This window comes from Argentina silus (genome assembly GCF_951799395.1).
Source record: "Argentina silus genome assembly, chromosome: 14".
NCBI classification, from domain to species: Eukaryota; Metazoa; Chordata; class Actinopteri; order Argentiniformes; family Argentinidae; genus Argentina; species Argentina silus.
The window spans coordinates 1,538,204-1,557,426 of record NC_139668.1 but is presented as its reverse complement, the minus strand read 5'-3'; the positions used below and the strand labels follow the sequence as shown (position 1 = coordinate 1,557,426).

Below are 19,223 nucleotides of genomic sequence, written 5' to 3'. Positions count from 1 at the left end.
TCATCCACTGTAAAAGTTTTTCTTGGCCTACCAGCCCATTTACAATTGCTAAGCTCACAAGTGCTTTCTTTCTTTCTTAATGATGTTACAAACTGTTGATTTTGGTGAGTCTAAGGTTTTGGCTATGTTTCTGACTGATTTACTGGTTGACATTTCAGCCTCATAATGGCTTCCTTGACTTTCAATGACTTCCCTTTGGTCCTCATGCTGAAGGAAAACAAAGGCTAGAATCAATACTAGACATTGACATCTCTCTTATGCCTGCACAAATGATGTGATGAAACACACCTGACTAACCAGAAACTCCTGTCAAGCCAATTTTCCAATACTTTTGGTGCTTAGAAATAGGGGGACTATGTATAAAAAGGGTTGTAATTTCTAAATCCAAACCAATCTGAAAAAAGAAAACATTGAATTAAAGCTGAGAATCTCTACTTTAACCTCATAGTAATTGTTTGATTTCAAATCCAAACTGTTGGAGTATAGAGCTAAATACTAATGGTGGGCACTGTATATTGCATTCTTTTTGCAAATTAACACAATAACTGTCAATTACTATAGTCAATTCATTGCAAACTTCAAGTCACTTCAAAAACTAGGTATATAACAAGTTCAATTGTACTGTATTATCATGATTATCCATTGCTTAGTAGCTAGCATGAGAGGAGCATTTCAAACAATTCCAACATAGTTCATGATAAGATAATGTGTCAGTTTCTGGTTCAGAGGTAAGGTTATTGTAAAATATCAACAATGCATCACAATGCAAAGCGACTGGAAGCAGGACCTGAGTCATCCTCGACCCCAAGTCTACAATTGTCAGACACCGGCTCCTCTACAGTATGTGAGTTTTCCAACATGGAGTCAATCTCAAGGCACACAGAAATGGGATGAATGCAGTCTTTTGTCCCCTAGGCCCTTTTAGATGCCGTCAGTTTCACTTATTTTCTGGGAAAGTCTAATTTAGGTCCAAACTTCTGGTTTGAGTTACAGCTGAAAGGCCGTTGGGTAAGCCCTGGGTGAAAAAGTAGAGTATTGGGTTACAGACCTAGTTAAAAAAAAAAAAAAAAAAAAAGTATGCATCACCCAAATGTTACAACGTGAAAGACAAAAAGCAGTGTATGAAATGGGGTGTTTAGGGGTTTAATTAAGCTATTATGCGTTTATATCGAGCTAGCTTTATAGATCGTAAATTAGCATATGTCTTTTAAAAAAGAAAATAACATTTTTGGGGGGATTTTGGGGTTGTATAATGTTATAGTTTATAGCTGCAGTCCACCAATAGTTGCCAATAGTTTGGAGTGAATGCCACCAAACTATTATTTATTGTACTCATGTTTATCAGACCTTGAGACTTGTGATCTCCTGCCCAAAACACAGACCCTGTATCAGAATGAGCTGTGTTACAGTACCTACGGTGGAATCTGCCTCATAATTTGCAGCATATGCTGTGAAGCACACGTCATACGACAGGTATGAGTAGAAGCCCACTCTTCAAAACAACATTATAATTTGTTTATTACAATAAACACATGTAGGACACAATTGATTTTGTATTTTTTTCATAACAAATGTATTTCTAGCCCTTCATGGCACTTATCATCAGAGATGATGAGATTAAGGTAATAAGAAAAATTACAGACAAAATGGCTAAACTGACAATATAACCCTTGAATTTACTAATAGGGCGTACCCTTGCCTATTACAGTGTACGACAGGAGATTGTTCAGGGCACAGTCAGAGAGAAGAGTATGCTACAGTGGCAAAATCCTTTGTCCAGGCACTCACAGAGAGAGGCGCATAAGTCAAAGTGATTTCATACAACTCTGCAAGAACCCCACGCAGAAAACCTCATGGATAGGATTAAGAGGGCCAACCCATAAATGTACTGCACAGGTCCAGATGTCTGTTGGCTTTATGTTTGACCTGATGCTGCCTGAGGTATTCAAATACATCAAATCATCATTTCATGTATCTTAAGTGTTGGATTATTGATTGTTATTGTTGCTGCTCTGTGTCTCTGCAGATTCATCTCTTACAGATCACAGTGAGGATTCTGCAGAAGGTTGAGGGCTGCAGTCACTTTTAGGCCGAGCAGGTTGTTAGGAGTGAGTCGATCGACATCTTCATGGCTGTACCATTGGCTGCACCGCTAGCACACATATTTCCTGGAGCTTCCTTGATTGTCATTTTGTCATTTTTGTCATGAGAAGCTAAGACGCTTGTCAAGCTGGCCCATGCAGGGCAGACAAACGTATGCCTCTTCAAATGCACATTTCTACATTACGCCACAATCTTAGCACCACTCTAGTCCTCCCCTCTCCTCTCTCTCTACAGTTAGTCCAGTCCTCTATCAAATTCCTAACTCTGATTGTGCCACTAGTTTATCTAATACTGCTCTTCTTATTATTATCACATTGCTTCACAAATAAAAAATAAAAAAAGTTGCTTCACAAATCCAATTCTAAGTGTTAAGAGAGATTACTATCGATGGTTTCAATCCTTCCCAAACATGCCATATTGAAATGTTGTATTATTACTATGACTGTGCACAACTGAAGACAGTGGGGGTTGCTAAGGTCACTGTCTCCCGATAACCTCTTAGAGAACTCATGAACATCTGTTTCTGATACACCAGAACAAAACACATCTGAAATTAAAACTGAGGCTATCCGCAGCATTCTTTCCCATCTCTCACAATCACAGCCACCTCACAGTCAGCTTAAAACAATAAAGGTGTAGTGTTTTTTATCTGTTCAATGTATTTTGGCAAAGCATAGAGATCTCCTTGCAAAAGACTCCTTTGCCTTACAAAGGCGCCTTGTCTGTGTCGGTGTGACAACAGCCCCTGAACAAAAGACAGCTTTAAGTTTCAAGGGGAAAAAACTCTTTAACATTCTTTCCCTTTACCTGTGAATAGGTCTGAAGTGTTCCTTTAAGCTGTACAAAGGTAGCATGCCCTCTCTCATGGCCATCAAAGCCATATTAATCCATTGACCTTGCTGCCAAGAATAATCCACTCACCAGCTCACTGTGGTAAGCGTTCTCATAATTAGCTTTTGGTGAAGTTTGTGAATGCAGCCATGTTACATTACTGCCAACAAGTGACAGGGGTAGAGGAGTCTGTGTGGAGCTAGGGCTTGGCCCTCTGTCTTCTCTAAGCGTGCTGGTTACTGAACAGGGTACTTGGTGGCACCATTTTAAGTCACACAGGGAAAATTCCTTGATATAGGATGATTAGTATCAACATGAAAAATCATATGGTACCCAGAATTGCATGTGGGTTCGACCGCATGTCTCTTAAGACAATAGAATGTTTCCAACAAAACACTGGGTTCTGAATGGTTCCCATTTACAAAGGATTGTGAATCATTTTTCCCACAACAAATACAGTAGGCATTCTTTCCTAGGTGAAAACCCACAAACTATGAAGTAAGAGAAGTGACAAGACATGTTTTTTTGAGGAATGTCTCCTAAAATACTGAGCTGAGGTCTGCAGACAATGATATCATTGTGGAGTGAGAATAAGCTTACTATAGATACAAGGCTATACTCGATATTGCCCCTCCTCTGGGTTGTCATCAATCTTCCATAAAGACAACCTCTAAAGGCCACAGTGCACAATGTACACATGTACATTGTTCCAACCATCCAAGTGAGAGGGGTGTTTTCACATATGCATGTAGGGTTGGCTTGACACGCAAAAACATCAATAGTCTACGGTATACTCCTCAAACAGCCCTTTCTGGCTTTGTATATAGTATGGCTTTGTATGTCTTCTAACTGATGTAGCATAACACTACACATGTCAGGCACAATCATAATAGCTTATGACAAGAGACTTTCACACACTCAATCACACACACACACACACACACACACACACACACACACACACACACACACACACACACGATGCAATTCATCTCGTGCACATATAAAATAATATTTAAGTGCTCGTCCACGTCTATATATTACAGTAACAGTGATAGGCATTCACACGTGTGATGTATGCATTATTCGTAATTCTACAGCATGCAGTAACATAATAGCCTGCATCTACAGTATACTAGCACGTCTGCCCTTGACCGCAGTAGCGTAACTCACTGCTGTTTGCGTGGCTTAAAAATATGTTAATTTGCGGAAATATTTTTTAAACAAAAATGTGTTCTCATTATTAGAAAAAAAGTGTATCAGATTACCAAACTTTGGGCCAGCTCCCCCTCTCCCCCTCCCTCCTGTAAGCATTGCGTGAGAGCACACTCAACTCTCAACTTGAATACGATTAATACAAGAGTACCTACTATGTCCAGTCAGACCATACTACACACTCTTAACGTAAACCTCGAACTTGAGGCATTAAAACAACTATTGGTAACTGCGGCATATATAGACTAGTCTAATAAATATAACATAATTAGATATACTGTACATAAACCGGCCTGCGTCTACTATAAAAACAATAGCCTACATTATTGAAAATGTCCCATAACGCATGGCGCAAAACCAAAAGCATTTTCATTCCATGTCTATTTAGAGTGTACATGAAAAACTTTATAACACATTTGAATTGTTTCATAAACATCGATCGGCAAATTAGTTTAAGATTCATTACAGTATGTGCACCTACAATAACAGCTAACTTTCCAAATGTATATTTTGGAGAAAAAAAACTGCTACAACTGAATATGGGTACTGTTTTTGTTGTATCTTTTCTATTTCATAACTTGACTTATAGTGTTATTACAAAGGTTCCTATTGAAATTAGTTTTTACTTATACTGTACCTACTCATAAAAAGACTCATATCGTTGTTATTTTTCCACAAAGTATCCTTGAACTTGAACTTGATAGTGATATATTGCTTACATTTTCTGAACAGGCTTCTTCCGTTTCTTCGCCGCGTAGAGCGATACATTCCCCAACATGATGGACCTCTCACTACCAAAGTCTTATGAACGCAGCTATCCTTAGACTTCGATTATTCTTGCAGACAATTTTCGAAGAAACACGATGACAAAAATCTCAAGAGTCAAAAAAATCCACGACGAGACCACCGACAATTTATCTTCATACGGCCAGTCTTAACTCTGCTCCGGAAGAATCCCTTCTGATAAAAGTTTCAGAAACTTTTCATACTCCACGGTAGATGTGGTAATCACTGGTTAGACCGAAATTAGCTGTCACAGTACTTTAGTGACTCTAAACACACTCCAGTTGCGAACTGAATGGCTGTTTGGGTTGCTAGTCAAACCAATCCTGACTTTGTCTGATTGTAGACAGCAGGTACAGTGGCCTCCTTTCTATTGGTGCGAAGCGTTCTGAGGGAATCAGAAAAAGAGCAACATTTAAGGTGGACTGATATGACCACATACTGTACTCTGCCTTTAACATTTCAATATTTTACATATTCACTAGGTTTATTACTAGACATTCCGCAACACATTATCTAATTAGTATAATACTGTAATACCCTCCAAAGTTTTCAGTTCACTCTTTGATGGGACACTGATTAGTATTGTCTTTTTTTATTTTTATAATCTTTATTAATTTATTGATTTTTCAGTTTTTCAGTTTTACAATGTTTCATACATGACTTCCATTGATTAAGAAACGTTGTGTAGGCTACAGTAGGTGTAAAGTTTGAAACTTTTAAAGGGATGTTCAGTTTATGCATTACATGTTCCTCTGGACTATCTTTTTTTTTTTTTGCCATATTGGTATGGATTCAGAATGATGAAAAATAATTCAATAATAATAAGTCTCATCAATGCTCTATTTAAACGTAAAAAGAGAGATCTCTACAAAATAATCTGGTACAGATTATGTCTAATGATTATCATTAGGGAAAGATGTCACATTATAATGTGTCTAACTATCAGTCCACATTTCTCAGTCCAAATGTAGTATTTGTATGTCTTTAAGACTTTATACTTCACCATACTGTGTAATTTGATTGATTGATTGATTGATTGATTGAGCCATTGTAAACTAGGAATACCTCCACCTTTTCACCTTTTTCATTTAACTTACATTCATTTGATCAAATCAATTTAATTGATGAGATGAATTAGATTTTATATTGACACAACGTTTGAGCGAATTTAAATTAAATGGTATCCATTAACAAACACACTTTACTGCATATGATTATTTATATGAATATCATCAAGTGATGGTTTATCCCGCCCAAGTTAACATGCATAAATTGGTTTGACCATGATTGCTATCTTATCAGTGATAGAGAAGACTATAGACTGCAAGACTCTGTTACTAAAACTCATGTGGAGAGCCAATGTTTGCTGAGACATTGATCTGTATTCAGGCTCCAGTGTTGACACTCTAGCTGTGATTCGGTCACCATGCCTGCCAGGGTGTGGAAAAACACACATAACCTCTGACCAGATCACTAAGCATGAACTATTCATATGTTGAAACAGTGTCAGTGAACAAACAACTACAGAAAGAACAGCCAACACACCACATAATAGATGACTCCAGGGCAGCAGAGGGAACTGATATAAACACAACTAACATAGGTACCAACAATCATGGTTACAAATGAACCTTTTGGAAGGAATACAATGTGTGACCTTCATGACTGTTCCATTCACCATCATTCACTCCCACTCACTGTCAGAGACTAGAGCCAAGAGGGGATTGGGGTTGAAAATGGGGTTGAAAATTCTCCCTAAAGTTGACAGATCAATCACAACACATGTTAGCTTTGGGGACAGTTCATTGCCATGACAGAGCATGCCTGGTGCTTCATCACCACTGTTTCTCAAGATTCAAGATTCAAGATTCTTTATTTGTCACGTGCATACATGTATACAGTGAAATGCAAAAGTGACAGTGCCACAGAGTAGTGCAACAATATGTTTTAAAATAGAATAAAATAAAATAAAATAGAAGTAATAAAAAATATAAATTGTATGGACAGTATCTGCGGAGCTCTCACAACGGCGAGCGGCATCAGCGGCGCCATTTTCTCATAGGTGGGTGAAGGGTGAAGGTTATCAATCGTAAATTACCCAGAGTTCATGAGTGGGATGTGTCAGAGTAAAACATGCACATCAAACATGACCCTTAGTGTCCACTACTCCAAAGGTCAGCAAAAGACCCACCCTCAGTGTAACAGGAGACCACTCCTCTGCTTCGTTATGAACCAAGCACAGAGATGTGTACTGGAGGTGACCTACATTTGCTTGGTATATTGAAGGGAGTTGTAACCATATGTTTTATTGAGCAATGAATGTGCCTAATTGCCTCAATATATTGTTGTTTACAGTATAATGGAACATGATCTTATGCATTCTCATTTGAATAACAGTCCTGCAGTACAGCGTGAGTAAATGACAGTCATAACAATAAATGTGTGGAGGGAAACATCACTGTGATAAAAAAAGACACAAAAAGACAGGACTCAGTTACATACAGTAACCGACTGCAACCAGAATCCCAGAACTAGCTGTGGAATACCAGTTTACCAGAATCCATTCATCATAGACAATCAAACTATGTCATCTTCCCAAGCCACTGATGGAAATCAGCCTCATAGCCACCTGGGGGGAAAATCTTTGACATTAAACTTATTTTGTTGCCATAGATGCACTATGTTTAATTACAAACAAACCAGTTACAAGTTAACAACTATTTTATATGCCACCTTCTGGCCCCTTTAAATGACTGTTGAAAAAAAACACCCTGTGGAAATAAGGTTTGGCTTGAAATAAAGATAATCTGGCAGGATAACTTTGGAAAGTCTTTATACAGGACAGACAGGTCTTTAGTAGTTGTGTCCTTCTTTAATGTGGGGTAAGTCTATGGAATGTCTCATAGCAATAAGATTATCAATACTATATCTATACTAATATATACTATACTAATATCTGATACAATGCTGTCTGCAAACTCAGCCCTGGTTGTATGGAGAGTATAGTGAAAGTGTTATTTGGATGAATAAGACCAATATATTTACAGTAGACAACAAATCTGAAAAGCAGTCATTCTCATTTTCACATACAGCACATTTATTGATTTGATGTTTGAGTGATTTTACAGGGAAGAACAGCCTAGGAAACAAGCACGCACAGTAACAAAACAGCACTCTTAAAATAAGGTAATTAAAGAATTACACTGCATTTAGGATGTTAAAAATCCAAGAAGTTTATAAGCTTGGCTAGGACAGGGTGAAACTGTGGTTTGTTTCCACTTTGAGGAGGCAAATCACATATTGCCACCACGTTTAATAAGACACACAGAGGTGACTTTTATACACTAGTAAATGTCTTTAGAAATGCATGTTACTTACAGTAACAACACTTTATGGAACTTCTATTCTTCCTCATGTTATACATTGTTATACACTTTGCAAATAGAATATACATGTATAGAAGACATAATTTAAAAGTCAGGTCAACTTTGTACGTTGTTTCTGAGTAGTACTTAGTTCCAGTAGCAAACTCATGAACTGTAATAAGAATGTTACCCTCAATTAATGCAATACTTCTCAAATGTTCATACACCTGCATCCAAGCTTTATCAATCTACAAAGCCATCATACTGTAGCTGTACAGTATATCATCATTCATTTCTAAAGTCCTACCTACATCAGAATTTAGGAATAAGGCCCTTGGTAGAGCAATGTTATGACAATGTTAGCAATGTTAAGAGTAATTACAGGGTCATTAGTGTATTGCTCCTGTAAAAGCAACCTAATGTAAAGTAATACATGTACCTTGGCATGGCCAATTAAGGGCAGCTAAGGTACAACAATCTAACAACCCAAAATGGAATATCACCACCTACTGGTAAAAATTAAATAGTAAACAGAGGGAAGAGCTCCAATACTCAGCAAAGGTTTAAATTTGACCCTATAATTCAGTGGATTTGTTGTTTTCATTAGTCATTTTAAGTGAATATATTTTACAATTAATGCCCTGATCAGTCCAAATTGCCCATTTGGGTCAATTTCTACAACTCCCAAGATGTTGAGCTTCTCCAATCAACCCAACTTCATGGCACAATTCAGATGGGACGCAGAGCAGAGCAGATGACTTGCATCAAACTCTGTGGGAAGGGCCATCTCAGTTCAACAGTTTTTGAGTACTCAATATATAGTACCATACTGAAAAGAATAGTGTTTAAAATAAATGTAAAAAATTGTCGCACTGAAGGGTATGAAGTGTATTCAGTTTTGAAATCTTTCTGCTCCCTGGCACTCACAGCGCAGCCCATAGCACATGCCTACCTTAGACTACCATTATTATTTGTGATGGTGACGCCATACAAAACTGCCCCTTCAGAAATGCCATGCTAAAATTGCTACTGGATATAGAGGCCTACGCCAACCATTCGATTCCCAGGTAGGCTAATATTTTGGAGCAAAACAGAATGGGTGAAACTGTGAGGCTGAAAAGTAATTATAAATAATCTACGTTCCCTTTAAATACAAACAATAATGTCTAAAACCATATTAGCATTAAACAGTGATGTCTTCAACAAGCAATATTGGGTCAAGATACCACAAATATCAAAATGTGATGATACATTATCTTAGGTTTTACAAAAAATTAAGAATTAATAAAAAAATATCTGAATAAGTGAAGTCATGAAATGATGAAACAGGTTATAATCAAATATAAGTAATATGAGCTCTTTAAGATATCTTAGAAATGGTTCATGAATGACAAATTACCTTGAACATATGACTTTTATTTTAAATTGACATTTATTTCAATCAAATGCTTCAACTCTGCTATTTGGGTTGAAACCTACACAATATGCCATGACATTGTGCTCTAAATGTCCCATATCATCACAGGTTGGATTTGATATCAACTATTTACTGTATAACTTCATTATCAGGGCCAGGTCGACATCAAATGCAGCACTGACAGCAGGAGGCTGGTGTGTGGATGATAATAATCAGGGTAACATTGTGAGGTTATGGCATATTAAACCTCTACTTTGACCAAGAATATCATCACTTCACTTTTTGGCTATTTACAAGACTGTCATGCTTTTAGTTGTTTAAACTAAAAGTAAGAAGTCTAAAGATGAAAGGACCCAACTGTTCAAGAATGATTCCCGTCATTCGGCATCACCGGGTGGCTGGCCCAAGTGAGTACAGCCACAGAATCTTTTCACTTTGGAATGCCTATTATTGCCTAATACTAAAGCTGTTTTGCCTTGCTATTATGAATCTAATACTATAACATGTTTTCATTGAAAACTGCTGCTGAAAGTGAATTTAAAATACAATTCTACTCTACTCTACTCACAATTCATTACTGTTTTGTACGTTTGCAGAATACAGGACTGCAACAGGGCAGGTTCCAGAGCCCTGGTCTGAGACGGAAACACCCATGTTCAGACAGGTCTTTGAGATGGCGAAGGAGCCTTCTCTCCAGCACTTGGAGGAGGTCGAATAAGCCCAGCTGCAAGAAGTTGAGGTCCATCTCTCACTCTCCCTCCCCCACGTACGACCTCTCCTCCTCACTCCTGCCTGTGTCCTACGTCAACCCCTACGTCTACAGACCCCCTACGCCCAACCCTCCTCCAGAAGCCGAGGGAGATGAAGAAGGCTTGGAGCATGCAGCATGCCATGCTGCTCCATGGTGTAGAACGCTGCCCTCTGTGTCCAAATGCTGCCATGATGAAGGGGACACAGACGATGATGATGGTGGGCTGAGCTGCAAAATAAGGAAAACAAAGGTTTCCCATCCTCAGGCGAGGGAGTGCCCTCAGAGGTGTCCCGTTTCCTGCCTCCTACCCCTGGCAGACTGAGCCCCTCACTCGTGTGGGAGCATAGCCAGGGCCTGAGCCTTGGAGCTGAGAGGGCCAGGCTGAGCTCCTCCAACCACACCCTGGTCCAGCAGCAGCAGGGTCCGTCCCGGAAGAGGAGCTGGAGGGGAGCCGTGAGGAGGGAGACAGAGGCAGAGGCGGATAGAGACGGACCCCGCTGCAAGAGGACCAGGACGTCCTAGAGGGAGACACCCTCTGACTGATGTAGCCCTGCCTGGACTCCACCCTCCACCCACACAGCTGTGTTGACATTTAGCTAAGCCGGCTATTATTGCATTTAAAAGAAAATAATACAAATATTTTGCATCATGATTGAGCCTAACACGGCAGTTATTACAGAAGGATAGGCCTATTTGTGGCATAATCCTAGACTGGCTACATACCATAACATTCAAACACTGTATAAGAGCAAATTTGGATAACTCCTCTCTGGGAAATATCTACTGTACATGTTTTGATTTTGTGTATTCACTCAACTCTTCTCATTCACCACTGATTGGCAATACAATTTGACACATTCTTCCCCATAACTAAAATGTGCACAGCAAGTTAGACAATACACAAAGAAAGGGACTTAATCCTGAGTTTAGCTCCTCTCACATTTGATTGGCCAGGGAGACTACACTTCCAGAGTAACAGTAATAAACTTCACATGGCAAGAGAGAGCTCTCAATGTCTAGTATTGATTCTAATTTTGAACGAGGGGGTGATTTTCCAAGTGCGTAAAGTCTAGAATGCCTATTTGGCAAGACATGTGCGCACCTTTTCAAAATAGGAATACCAAATCTTGGAAAGTGCGGAGCCAGATGTGCTTAAGAGGCGCTGAGTGCAAGGAAATCAGAATAGTCCCCATTTTGTTGTCATACTAGCGAGAATATACACTCACCGGCCACTTTATTAGGTACACCTGTTCAACTGCTCGGTAATGCAAATATCTAATCAGCCAATCACATGGCAGCAACTCAATGCATTTAGGCATGTAGACATGGTCAAGACGACCTGCTGAAGTTCAAACCGAGCATCAGAATGGGGAAGAAAAGTGATTTAAATGACTTTGAACGTGGCATGGTTGTTGATGCCAGACGGGCTGGTCTGAGTATTTCAGAAACTGCTGATCTACTGGGATTTTCATGCACAACCATCTCTAGGGTTTACAGAGAATGGTCCGAAAAAGAGAAAATATCCAGTGAGCGGCAGTTCTCTGGGCGAAAATGCCTTGTAGATGCCAGAGGTCAGAGGAGAATGGCCAGACTGGTTTGAGATGACAGAAAGGCAACAGTAACTCAAATAACCACTTGTTACAACCAAGGTATGCAGAAGACCATCTCTGAATGCACAACACGTCGAACCTTGAAGCAGATGGGCTACAAAATGGGGTCCAACCCAGTACTAGCAAGGTGTACCTAATAAAGTGGCCAGCTATAAGGCTAGGAATTATGGACAAGCGTTGTTGTATGAGTGGAGAAGCAACTTACAATGATCATAGACAAAGGACTGTACTGATCCACTGAGTTACTGATTGGACTGTACTATCCAATCAGTTATTACAGTATTTGAAAATCACTGACTATTGTTATGCTCTGCATTGCTGTTTCATATTTCTGCATTACTGTTTCATCCTGACGCCTTTTGACAATGTTAAGAGTCTTGTCTGACCAGTTGATGGACAGATTTTATGCTTAGAGCTACATTTTTATTTCTCCTATCCCCTTTTATGTTATATTGTATGATATCGGAGAGATAATCAAGGTTGACATTGCTCATACATTAAAACCCAAGCAGTTAGACAGCTTTTCCAGTGATGATGTGCTCTACTTTTACAAGTGCAGTAGTGGAAGGACAACAAAACAACCTCAATCTCATAGCACAGTTACCTGGGAGCAGTGACTGGAGGTGCTGTCCCTCAATCAGATTGGCCACACCAAGTTGATGAGGTGGGCAGCTTTTAACTCATTTAGTGCCCAGGGTGAATAATAAAGTCGTCCAAATTGTAAACATTCTGGAGTGGCAAGGGTGACTTTATTCACCAAAAATGCATACATTGTGATGCTTCACTTTATAGCCATTCAAAGTGTTGTTGCTAGGTAAATACCATATAAAACACTTGGCTCTTTAGGTGGTGAGTGTTCCAGAATTCTTTGGCAGTTAGTGATTTAAAAGTTGTTTATGTTTACTTCTTTTTGAAGCAGAAAATGGGAATGTCGTTAGGGTTGTCTGGTTCATAGGAAACTAAATCAATCAAGTGATCTACTGTAAATTATTAAAGCTAGGAATGATCAATATAACAGATTGTGGTCATGTGTCCACCAAACATTTTTTCATATTTGCTGCATAAAAAAACATGAGAACCATAGAGGTGTTTAAGAAAATATCAGTCATAATTCTGTTCTTGTAAATGATTACATTGTTGCACTAAGGGCAAGTGGACTGTCTCCACAATCAGTGATTTACAAGATTTTCTCTGGACAGAAAAAGTATTGTACTGTACATGTATAAAACAATATGGAAATGAAGGACAGTATCACCAGCCTAAAGTGCCAAACCACAAGGCTCATCTTTCAACCTCTGTTTATCATAAATGGCCCCATCTGTCACTGGAGAAAGGTCTGGAGAGACACACCACACTATGGTACTAATAGTCATCCTGAATTTGATTTACTTCTGAGAGCAGGCCAACTTGTTCCAGTAATTGGTGGCAGATGTTGGCAAGGACGTTGAAGTGAGTTTGTGTGCAAATGGGGTGGGGAGAGTGGGGTCATTGTATAAACTTTACCTTACCGTCTGGTCATGGCTTTTTCCATGGCTTCTGAGAGTGGTGTTCTCTCCAGCTGATGAATCACACTCTGCTGTTGGAAGGAGTTAGCCCTTGTAGGCATTAGGCTAGCCTTTGGAAGACAAATTGGTCCCATTTCTCATCTTGTTTTTATGATGAGAGATTATGAGCTGTGCATTTTTCAAGGAGGCGAGGGGAGTGACTTACAGTATGCTCTCTGTCAGACTAAGTGGGCTTTAGACTGTAGTTTTGCCAGAATGTTCCTACTCAGGAAACTGTTTGTATTCCACTGAAGTCAGCCTACACTTCACCCGTGCCTGTACTTTCAACTGAAACTGAAGACCCAGATTTTTCAAATGGATTGTCTGAAGCTAACAATATTGACCTGACATGTTTGGAACAGGTACGGTGTGTTATTTGTCCTCGGTAGATGTTGATCAGTCGTGTGTGATTATGACTGTGCTGGGTCTCCTGTAGGGAGAGCAGCATCTCTGTGCTGTCTAACCACTGTTCCCTGAAAGCCCCTAACCCTAACTCTAGCCAGACCCTACTCCAGACCCTTGCCCAGACCCTAGCCCAGACCAGACCCTAGGCCAGACCCTAGTCCAGACCCCTGACTCTAGCCTAGCCCAGACCCTAGCCCTGACCCTAACCCAGATCCTAACCCAGACCCTAGTCCAGACCAGACCCTAGTCCAGACCAGACCCTAGCCCAGACCATAGCCCTCACTTTAGCCCAGACCCTAGCCCAGACCCTGACCCTAGCCCAGACCCTAGCCCAGCCAATAGGTATGAGGGCAGGTTGTTTGGGCTGACTGTTGGAGTGAAAACACAGAGGGGTGTTTTCCCACCGCAGCCACCATCTCCTTGAGGGCCCGCCCCACTCTTAATGCCCAATTTTCTGCAAGTGTGTGAAAATAAACACATTAATGAGAAGCGGAGCACTGAAAGAGGCCACACCTGCTCCACATGTGGTTTGAGTTCAGAGAGGATTGCGGGCTCAGGTTTTACAAAGCCCTCTTGGTCACTGCTGTAATACTGTACTGTGCTTTAGGCCCAGGCCCTCATGAGCAACAACTATTTTGAACGACGAATGAAAGTAACAGTAAACATATCTATATTGTCATATACTATTATATTGTCATATCGCTGTTTTGTTATACTATACTATATTGCACTGTTGATTTGTTGATTATTGTTGACTGTTGTTGATAAAGCAAGATTCCAAAGTATTTCACTATATCAATTACGGTTGTATGCGATGCACGTGACAAATACAGTTTGATTTAATATAAACTATGACTTTGTATATTACGAAATTTGTCAAAAGTAAGTTTGTGCTCTATGACCTAGATGTGTCCTTTTAGGACATGAATGATGCCTTCATGAAGACCAAGGTCTCTGGCTGGGTCAGAGACCTGTATATACTGTTCATTGCACTTTCTGCTTTTTTGCACTTCTGGTTAGACGCTAACTGCATTTCATTGTCTCTGTACTTGTACTCTGCACAATGACAATAAAGTTGAATCTAATCTAATCTAATCTAATCACCTGTGCTGGCCTGAGGGTAGAGTTGGGTAGGATGCAGACGCCTCTACCACTGTTTGAAGACTGGTAAGTCCCCTCTCTCCAGCCAACTCTATAAAAATCCTAGTGGATTAGAAAAGAGAACTAACAGAAACACTGTATGAATTATGAGGAAGACATGCATAGTTTTCATCCCTATCGCCATTTCAGGGAATCGTATCTCCTCTTTACCCCATTCCTAAAATAACAAACTCCCACCCTGCTCTGTCTTTTGATCCCAGTGCCAGGCGATGCTGTGGAATGTATAATTATATTGAAAATCACCTCTACCTGGCACAACATGGAGGTGAAATGATTTATTAACATGAAAAGAGGAATGTTCTCCTGTGTTTATCTGAGAGTGTTTTCAATATCTGAAATGGAATATTAGTATTCAGCGTGCTGGGAAACTGTTATCTCACTGTGTACAATCATGCAATATATTCCATGCCTGAACACTGAGTTTCTGATCACTGAGGTAAACAAAGGAAACTAGAAATGGAAGCTGCTGATGGTCAGGTGATGATGGAATTAGTTAATTGACTAAGAGGATGTTTTATGCCATTATGACTAGACTGCAGTGCATGGCATACGTGCAACACAATGGGAGTGATTGGCACTACCTTTAACAGTCCAGTCGATGTTTATAATGAAGACGATATTAAAATTCAAAGCATGTTCAGCAGATTTTACTTCAGATGCTTGTTCTATTTTCCTGCTCTGTCCCACTGTAGCATTGTGGAGTGAAGCACTGTTAGTAGAGTTGTAGTAAGCAGTGCCTAGCTTTTTATTTACTCTCATACAGCAAGTCTAGTAGTCAGTACAGCTAATCAGAAGCTGGAAAGGCATGTGCAAATATTGCGTGAAGGAATTTGCTCTATCTATGCCTCACCAACAGATGCAAAGGGAACAGTTGAGTGCTTTCTCCACGGTTCCCCTAAAGTACTTTGGAGTCTATTAACATTGACCTTTTATTTGGAAAATGTTGTGGCACATAAACACACCAAAGCATTGCTCTGGGATCAAGACCCTCTATGAATAACATTTATTTACTGTGGCACTGGATGTCTGTACTTGTTTATGTGTTTCATGTTGCCTGCAATCTGCAATCTGTGGGGCAGTAGTTCTACTTATTTCTAATGGTCCTTGTTTCATGTCAACGATACCTGTTATGAGAGAACACTGTGGTACTGTGGTACTTATGTGAGCATAATGTCCATTTTCTCATTGAGTCTAAATGTTGCGGCAGGATTTCTCTTTCCCCCTACTGTACAGTACTGTAGGAATGTGCTATAGCTGTGCTTGTCTCACTGGTGGCCCAGCCAGGCCTGGGGACTGTAAGGAGTTGACCGTAGGGACTGGTGTTGAGGGAATGGGGCTATCTACGTGGGCAGAAGGCCCCTCCCTCAGAAAACTGGGTTCGCACGCGAGGTTCTGTGGGGCCCCTGTCTCAGCATTCTCAGGTGGTGACTTCAGGAGAATCTGTATGCTGGAGCTCATACTGGGCCTGGCCTCTCGGGCCCTTGGGATGGGCCGTCCAGCACAGACTGTTATTTCTAGTGTTATTGAAGAGGGCCCTCCTCTGCTCTTGGCCGGCGTCATCCCCAGTCATCTGTAGCTGATTAGGGCCCTGGTTTCCTGGTTCCCTGGTTCCCTGGTTCCCTGGTTCCCCTGTGCTGACATGAGCTATGGGTATGCTGAGCCCAGCTCCACACAGTAGTGAACATCCCTACAACTAGATCACCTATAGTCAATTTACTTCAACCATCACTGAGGGGAATGTTAATGGTGTAGACTACGCTGTCTCATTCGATGTTGTACTCATTGTTGACATTGTTGATATTGTTGAAGATGTGACTCCTGTGAGGTTGTATTCATGGTGCACTACAGTGTTTCATAGTAAAGTGTCCCTGAGTACCTGTAGCATTCAACATGGAACAAGATGTCACTTCCTATTGCAATGACAGCATTCTTGTGAAAAATATCTTAAATATATTCTGCAGTGGGATTTTTTTTCTTCTGTCCCCTTTCCTTAAAACGATTTGTGTTGTCGCCTATTTTTTCCTTTGAAGGTGTCCTGTCTTGGTTTTCATTGCTGGCAAATGCTAAGCTGCTCTCTCGTAATTGAAGCCAGATGACATCATTGTTGCATTAGTTGCTTAAATTGATTTGACAAGACGTGCGAGTTAAAGTGCAAATTCACACTGGGTTCTCCCCACTGCAGGCCTCTGCACTCGTATCTGGGATTGGATCCAACCCCACATTTCAATGGATGTCATTATGGTCCATGATTAGGAAATATTATTCCTGGAAACATTACAAGTTCCTTTTCACGCTCCCCATTCCCTTTTGTGGCTCTGCACACCTGCTCATGTCCAATTGCTGATAATCTCGCACAAACGGAGCTCTTGTTCAACATACAGACTTGTTAAGGTACAGTAAATGTTAATGAACCATCACATTGGCCAAGGGAAGGAGTCTGAATGATGGTAAGAGCATGCTTGATGCTTTTCTTGGCAACCTTTTCTCTCTTTTCTCTTTGATGCCTTACAGAGGCAGAAAATCTAGGTTAGTGTATGGAGGCTTAGTGTAATCCTCAATGGTCAACTGTATACATTTCAAATTCTGAGGCCCTAATTTCGCTCATTGTACTGTATCACTACTCTTAATCGACCTGGAACATTTTTCTCAATTCGATATCAGTAAATCCATATGTTCAAAGAGTTTAAAAGGTTAATGAGCCACTTGATATAATAAATAAGGGTTGTACTGGGATCAGCCAAGGGTCCACACTATTGAAATTACTATAAAACTACAGTGCCCTGCGTAACTAATGTAACTAACTGACTTATAAACCTACTAACACCTCCCCCCCCTCCATCGACGCCTCCTTCCCTGATGAGCTGAACCACTTCTATGGCCGCTTTGACAGGGACAACAAGGAGGTGGCCATCAAGGCTGTGCTCTCTGCAGATCACCAGCCCCTCACACTCTCCCCCACCGATGTGTGTGCGGCACTGAGCAGTACTAATGTACGTAAGGCTGCTGGTCCTGATGGCATCCCCGGACGTGTCCTCAGGGCCTGTGCTGTGCAGCTGACTGAGGTATGGACTGACATATTCAACCTGTCCCTAGCCAAAGCAGCTGTCCCCGCGTGCTTTAAAACCACCTCCATCATGCCGGTGCCAAAACACTCCACTGCAACGAGCCTTAATGACTTCAGTCCAGTTGCACTCACCCCATCATCATGAAGTGCTTCGAGAGGCTGGTCCTAGCTCAACTCAAGACCTGCTTACCACCCACACTGGACCCCTTCCAATTCGCCTACCGTCAGAACAGGAGTACAGAGGATGCCATCTCAACGGCACTTCACTCCGCCCTGTCCCACCTTGACAATAGCAACACCTATGTGAGAATGCTGTTCATTGACTTCAGTTCAGCATTCAACACCATCATCCCCTCCAAACTGATCACCAAACTCAGTGAACTGGGCATCAATACCTCCCTCTGCAACTGGATTCTGGACTTCCTAACCAACAGGCCGCAGTCTGTTAGGCTAGATAACCACACCTCCTCAACCCTTACCCTGAACACCGGCGTTCCACAAGGCTGTGTGCTGAGCCCCCTCCTTTACTCCCTCTTCACCTACGACTGCACACCTGTACATGGCTCAAACACCATTGTTAAGTTTGCAGACGACACAACGGTGATTGGTCTCATCAGCAACAACGATGAGACGGCCTACATGGAGGAGGTCCAACACCTAACTTTGTGGTGCACCGACAACAACCTGGCTCTCAACACCAGGAAGACCAAAGAGCTCATTGTGGACTTCAGGAAGTCAAAAGCTGGCACACACACCCCCATCCTCATCAATGGGACTGAGGTGGAGCGAGTCACCAGCTTCAAGTTTCTGGGTCTCCACATCTCTGAGGATCTCTCCTGGACCCTCAACACCTCTACCCTGATTAAGAAGGCTCACCAGCGTCTCTTCTTCCTGAGGAGACTAAAGAAGGTCCAACTGTCTCCTCAGATCCTGGTGAACTTCTACCGCTGCACCATCGAGAGCATCCTCAC

The 19,223-nt window shown here is 41.0% G+C and overlaps 1 protein-coding gene across 1 annotated transcript in view; it reads right to left on the bottom strand.

Moving 5' to 3' along the window:
- The window catches only part of ahr2 (aryl hydrocarbon receptor 2), a 65,170-nt gene extending 59,932 nt beyond the window's left edge, over positions 1 to 5,238 (bottom strand). Inside the window, exon 1 of the mRNA XM_083685201.1 lies at positions 4,869 to 5,238. Within this exon, the coding sequence (XP_083541327.1) occupies positions 4,869 to 4,927 (59 nt within the window). The 5' untranslated portion in view covers positions 4,928 to 5,238. The remainder of the gene's footprint in view (positions 1 to 4,868) is intronic.
- Between the last annotated feature and the right edge of the window lie 13,985 nt (positions 5,239 to 19,223).